Here is a 7,463-nt window from a genome sequence, read left to right on the forward strand (position 1 = left end):
TATAAATTGATTTTTGCTGCTCGGAAAGTTCAGGTAATCTTTTATATTTTACATTTGTTGTATACATAATTTAAATGGTTCAATGGGAAATAACCTAGTGTCTAACAAAAAAAATGTTTTAATTTATTTTGTATTCATTATTGAACATTACTATATCTTTGCACCACATATAACCTCCATGATATTTGTGTTACATATAACCTACATGATATTTGTGTTGGTGAGTACTTCACTTCAAACACAATGTTGTTAACAACATATTTTTATATATCTACCTCATCTTATGCTCTTGCGCCGCGTATTTTTACACCCATATACCGGCCTAGCATCATGATGGTTGCCTGAGGATTGGTTCCTGGTGAATCTGAAAATACTGAACTATCAATGATTCGCAAGGCATTAATTCCAGTGACTTTTAAATCACTATCAACAACCTTGTTCACCAAGCATCCACCAGTGAAATGCCAAAATGTTCTCAACGTTTGACGACAAAATGTATTCACTGAATCCTCATTCGATAGATTTCCGGGTAAAGGGACACCAATAAACTGGAAATACTTTGAACCATCACGGTTAGTAAACTTGTATAGCTCCATTGCTTGTGTCCTCAACATTTTGTCAGTTGCATGCACAACATCAACACACTGAACAAGATCTTCTAGCTTCGAATAGTAGTTAAACCGGACTTTCGGGTTAACTGTAACATCATTCATAGATATCAAACTAAGTGATCCAAATGATAGAGGTCTACTGACCTCCACAGCAATCGATACAACACTTAAGTTCAGTGGAGGGTATGGATAGGGGAAAATTATTGGATTTGCTGGAGAATCAAATGGGGTCACACCCGAGAGGGACTCGATATATGGGCAAGCATCTGTGATGCCAACCACTCGGCTTCCCACATCTGCCAATGGGAATGGGACTAGTAGAGAAATTCCTGTACGTGGTTTATCAGCCATGAACTGCCCTACATAAGATTGATCATGAACAAGAGTAATGTTCTGTGATAATAAATCTGACCTTGGCCCTACTCCACTTAATAGCAAAAGTTGTGGGCTTCCAATTGCACCAGCACTCAATATCACTTCACCATTTTTTCTTATACGTACTTCATGACGACTTCCATTCAAATCATGGTAAACAACACCAACCGCTGATACACCTGGAAATCAGTAAAATGCTCAACCATTTGTCTACCATCGTTTTTAATGGAAAAACATGATAATAGGAAAGCTGACCAAGCAAATTAGGAAAATAGGAGTTGAATTTGTCACTTTGAAAAATAAGCTATCCAGAAAAACTAACAGGAGAAAGACAAGTACGCAAATTCAGCTAAGGGGTCTTAATTTTAGTCGTCACAAAAATCAATAAAAAGTGCAACCGGTCCATAAAACAACAAATCTAATAGGTACATGTGTAATATGTCGTATCTATTTTAGTCGGCATAGAATAATAGGGGGCTAAATCTTTGTTAGCGGGAGTTATCTTAGTCGGTGGCTAAAGAATCCTTCTTTTCCTTTATCGACTAAGATAAGACCGTCGTTTTTAGCTAACAGGCTAAGATTTAGATCCTCTTTATTTAGTGCTAGCTAAAATAGGGTCGGCCCCTTTAAATCATTAGCTAAAATAAAGCTGTGTAGTTATTCAGTTGGTGTGTGTTGGCTTTAAGTCGCCACCTTTGCGGTACACATTTAGGGGCTGTTTGGTAGCATCTGAATGACAATAAGAGGCTATCTTTTAATGAAATCATTTAAGAGTTTAACAAAGATAATGTAGAAGAATGTGACATGTGGTGGTTTACCATTCAGATGTTATCTCTTATCCAGTCAGACATAAGGTTACCCCTTGTTTACCTCTGATTGATTCTTTTTTGATTGCGTATTTACAAAGCGATAAATTTAAAATCTATTTTCTTATTATTATTTTTTTTTTTGTTAACTCGGCTATTTTAATAATTTCCCTTTTTCCTAGCATCAAAATTTATTATTATTAGTTTTTTTTTTTTCTTTAAGTAGGTTGGTTTCAAAACCCATATTACAATTTGGTGTTTTTATAATTATTTATGAGTTAGTTGTTGATAGTAACTTTCAAAGTTATATTTTCATTTAACATATAATTTAGTTATTCCAATATGTAATATCAATATGCATTTTGAAACCAACAGAGTTTGCAAAAATTCAGCAACGAAAACACAACTATAATTAATAGACATGACATATAGTCCTTTAAACAACCAAGAATTTAATTTAAATCAGGTTCAAATGGGAACGAGAAGTGAAGAACATAGTCACCTGACAATTTAGAATGTGTGAAGATAACCCGGTCAACGGTCGCCTTAACCACCACCTTTAAATTCTTAGGGTTCGCTTTGTTGAGAAGCTCTACAGCACCATGTCGCGTCCCGGACCCATCAAATGTCGAACCAGTAATTTTGGTTCCTCGAAGGTGGTCAACGGTGAACCCATTTGCTGGACGAACTCCCGATTCCAATAAAGCATGCAAGGTAGAATTTTGCCAAGTGTTTAAACGTTCTGGAACTGAGACAACACTATCTTCTACCCATTCATAGGCTTTTGTAACATTTTTCATGTCCCATTTGATACCTGACACGTTATAGAAGTAGTTGTCACCTCTTGAATAGATTCCAAAATTTACCATGCTGCTACCTCCCAACACATTTCCTCTATTGTTTGGTATTCCATCTTCAGAGGTAAAAGATTGAGCGGTGGAATTTCTGTCGTTTGCGTTAATAACATTCGTTAGACTATTGGTTTCGAATAAAACATTAGGATCAGAGCCTGCTACACCACCGCGCTCAAGAAGAAGAACAGAATAGTTTTCAGATAAAGTGGCGGCTAGCGGACAACCAGCAGTCCCCCCTCCAACAATGATATAATCGTATTCGTGTGCCGGAGTGAAGTTTGTGGCATCATACGTAAAAGCAAGGTAACTTTCATCTGCGACACATAGAAAAAATGGTTATCATCTTGAGAGAAAGGTTCAAATACATAGTAGGAAATATTTCATAAACACTAATTAGTGTTGAGAAGTTGTAACTTATGGCAGTAGCAGCTACACATAACTTTTAGTGAAGTGTTCATTGATATAAATGATAAAAGTCAATGGTTATAACCGCCAACTATTGTAATTTTTTTCACCAAGAGTTGTAACGTTTCATCTCAATTAGTTGTGATGATTCAACCACTATACAAACAAAATCTTCTTATTTGTTCAAAACGTGGGACTTAGAACTTCGTTCTTTACCTAAATATACAATATCGTTCTTTGTACCAGTCCTTGTCTTATCTAAGTAATGATTGAACAAGCAATATAAGCACATAATACGAATTAGCCGGTTAAATAAACTCTATAACGATTAATATGGCCATGTGTTTGATATTAGTTTTTAAATTTTTCCAAATTTAGAACAGATTTGAAATTAGTTGATACCCATAGATTAGAGAACACATTTAACCGTGTATATCTACATACCTGATGAACAAATAGGTTACACGTATGTGATTGGTGTGGTGTAAGACACTTGGTGTAGGGTTACCAAAATGTGGTACCCCACCCTTTGTCATCCTTAGTTTTTCTTTTCTTTTATGTTTTTAGAAAGGCTACTTACACATCCTCTAAAGTTGCTCATAAATCTACACTTTTTGTTTACTACACGACTTTCTTCAACACCTTGGTACCACTAAATCAAAGGCCCTTTGGTTTGTCATCCTTTGAAGATCAAGAGACATTTTTCAACACCTCCAAAGTTGCTCGTAAATCTATTTTGCCAAAGGCCATTTGATTTATCATTCCTAGATGGCTAGATGACACTAAAATAATTAACATTAACCCATGTATTTAGACCTTGTCTAATGGGCCATCACCCTTGCCCATATCAGCCAAAAGGGGTGTGATACACCTCCCTATGGGCGTTAGCCAGGCATGACCCGTATCTACGTGAGTCTGTAAACAGGTGTGAGACAGTGAAAATGAAAGTAGTTGTTGGGGGGAGTGGATTGAGGTTTGAAAGTAGCCGTTGGCTACATTAAAAAGTATTTGAAATCTATATATAATTATATATAATAAACCTTTAACCATTTTTTACTCACACAATTCTCCAATCTTTATTTTCTACAATTTGTCTTGCAAATTCAAACAATATTTAACCAACCGCCAATCCTGAATTCTTACCAAACAACTCAATTTTCCAAACCCTCCAATCCACGGAAACACTCGTTCTACCAAAACCAAATGCCGAACCAAGATCCACAACACAACCCAAACAACCTCTTCAATAATAACTTCTTCAACCAAAACTACATTTATGGCCTTGTAATTGAATCTCACACATTCAACCAAACCTAATTCACATAAGAAATAATTCTCAAAACTCAACAGACACCCGAAACAGTTCAACAAAAACAACCAACCAACCACTTCAAATAGAAAACACAAAAAAAAATGATGTCGAGCCCGTCGAAAAAAGTATTGAAAGGTGGTCGGGAGAAAAAGAACTTGCATTGTCACGTACGTGGATCAACAAAATGTTTAATGTTTGTTGTTTTTAAGGGCTGGTCACGTCGTGGTGAGTGTTAAACTTTCCACCCAACCAATCACCTCATGTCATGTCAAGTCACCTATCCAACTCCGCTCTTACACTCAAACATAAGGGGTGGTCCCATCGTGGGGAGTCTATTTTTTTCTTTTTTTTATTTCTATATATTATACATTAATAATTAAGACATATTTTAAACCAAATAAAATCACATTAAATTTAAAAAACATTACACTAAATTAAAATTTAAAAAAAATTACATTAAATTAAAATTAAAAAAGACAATACATAAAATTAAAATTTAAAAAACATTACATTAACCAAATGAGGCACCTGGACCGCTCGAACCGCCTCGCTTACTTTACGAGCAGCGTCCCCTCGGCTTCAACCCGAATCCCGAACCTCTTTTTTCTTGGCATCACCCTTGTTTTGTTTATTCATGGTGTATCAGGGGTGTTTAGTCTTTAGTTTTGAGTTGTGAGAAAAATGAAATGTAAATGTGGTATTCAAATAAGAAATCATTTTTGTTAATACACAGCGGCATTATAGTCGTTACCCCACCTCTAGCGTTCAAACAAAGCATACAACAGTCATATCTTCAAGTTGTAACTTGTCAACGAATTCGATCAATCACCGTGGAGAGTGGCGTGTAGGCAGCGGTGTTCCCGCACGGGGACTCCATCACCCCACCCACTCCCGCTTCCACCCCGCTCACCCTAATAGGAAATAGTCAAAAGGGAATCAATTTTGGAAACGGGTTCGTGATCAAATTGACACTTTAATGGGCCAGGGAGGATACCAGAACCCTAACAAGGTGGGTGTTTGGGATTGCTTATTTTGAGCTCCATTTAACTTATTGACTTCTTAAAAGTTAATAAGTCATTTTTGTAATGTTTGGATATGTACTTGACAAGGAGTTTTTATGGATTGAAATGGAGAAAAGAAGTTAAAATTTGCGACTTTTTCAAAAAGGAGATGGAAAAGGAAAAAAGTTAAAGGAATCCCAAACACCCCTAAGATATCTGATAAATAGAGAGACATACACCGAAAGATTGGAAATATTAATGTGATTTTCAATCGACTTTCTAATAATCATTCAAGAGGAGGTGGTACAAGTGACGTAAACCTTTTAGTTGAGAAACACAAGAATTTTTAGACAACACATTCGACAATGAATCCTCACGTCTACCAATTGTCGTTTGATGGTGATGGATCATGATATCTTGGAGTAAATGAAGAACGAAATTAGGGATAAATAGCCTAAGAACTAATTTTAGTAGTTTGCTTTGTACTTTGATTTTTTTAGTAGTATTGTTTGTTTGTTCTGAATATCGAAATTTATGGTTTTAATTTTATAAAATTCATTTTATGAAATTCTATATTAAAATACTAGCAGAATGCCCTTACGATGCGGCATGAGCAATGCTTCGTTACCATACCCGTTTTTGGTAATTTTCTTATTCATATAGTATTATTTGTAGCATTATTGTGGTAGATATGCATCAAAAACGAGGTAATCGGGTAATCCGTTTCATTGTGTTGTGCATATTTCCATCGGCTCGGTTGTTATCCTCAACAAAAACTGAAACCAAAGTAATCAGTTAGTCAATTTTATTAACCAATAGGTTTTCGGTTATTCACTTCGGTTTATTTGGTTAGATTGACGGTTTTCGGAATGGTTCATTGTGACAACCCTCACCAAACCAGGTATCCGTACGATTAATTTATATTTAATTACTGCTTAATTACTGTGCTTACTTACAGTCGTAAATAAACTTCTACATGATTTCTGGAATATATATAACCATGCCTCATACTATATTTGCTGTTACTCTATTATTTACATACCGAACTTTAGTAACAACCTTGATGCACAAAAGCACAGTAGCACAATGAACCGATAACCCATTTAACACGCTGATATAGCTAGCACCAGGCGGACACTGCCTCTAAGGCCTGTATGAGCCAGAGATAGTTTACTACACCTGTGGAAAGTGTAGGGAAGTGAGGATTGTAGAACTGCGTCACTAGGTGATAATTATAGTGACCGGGTATGCCTAAAATGTACTTTAAGTACAAAATTCAGCACTTTAAATAAAATTCAGCATTAAGCTACCTAATAAAGTGCCAAACATGAGGAAAATGTTACTAGACACTTTCCAAAGTGTCGGGAATAAATTGTGTCACTAAAAATAATAATAACGACACTCTAAAGCCTTGTTAAGCACTTTAACGGATCACTATCCAACCGAACAACCGGACTTTATCCGGAACATAAAAATATTGCCATCTACACTGAGCCAGTTAGGGTCCCCGAATAGCCTAACACCCGCTAAAATGCATAACATACTAGTAAATGGTTTAACCACCTAATCATCTAACTAGACCATAACTATTAGTTGAAAATGAACCATAAGACCCCCCCCCCCAACCGAATTATGTCACCTTATGTGACACCCCATTGTCCTTTAATGATTATTATAATCTCCATGTCTAATATCTAGTAGACACTAAATCCATTGGTTAATTGTGAAGAACTTTGCCTATAAGTACAAGCTTAAACACAACGTAACCTTCACTCACCACTTAACCAACACTCTTCTCTCTCCCTCTCTTTGAACTTTCGGCCGAGAGCACCCACCATCCATCCATCGTTTTCGAGTTTTGATCTTGCCATTCCAAGCATATACAAGGGATAAGGATTGCGTATAAGGAAGCTTGGTGCACTCGGAACGTGAAGGACCTTGTTACGTTGCTTTTATCCACCCGAACTTCGACTAGTTTCTTCCCTAGCCTCGAGCTAGTAGTAAGTGACTTTAAACGCCCTCTTGACCTATTCTAAAGTGGTTAAAATGAACTATGTCGGTTAAAATTCATGAACTTACAAGATGTCATATGAAAAGTT

General features: G+C 36.2%; 1 protein-coding gene across 1 annotated transcript; it reads right to left on the reverse strand.

Moving 5' to 3' along the window:
• Positions 1-280: 280 nt before the first annotated feature.
• On the reverse strand, positions 281-7,235 carry LOC110931731 ((R)-mandelonitrile lyase-like). The gene is made up of 3 exons (XM_022175114.2): positions 7,142-7,235; positions 2,295-2,960; positions 281-1,165 (listed from the first exon to the last, which is right to left on the reverse strand). Exons 1-3 carry the CDS (start codon positions 7,233-7,235, stop codon positions 282-284), a joined length of 1,644 nt encoding a protein of 547 aa, XP_022030806.1. The 3' UTR covers position 281.
• Positions 7,236-7,463: the final 228 nt, after the last annotated feature.

The sequence above is a fragment of the Helianthus annuus genome, chromosome 3 (assembly GCF_002127325.2).
Source record: "Helianthus annuus cultivar XRQ/B chromosome 3, HanXRQr2.0-SUNRISE, whole genome shotgun sequence".
NCBI classification, from domain to species: Eukaryota; Viridiplantae; Streptophyta; class Magnoliopsida; order Asterales; family Asteraceae; genus Helianthus; species Helianthus annuus.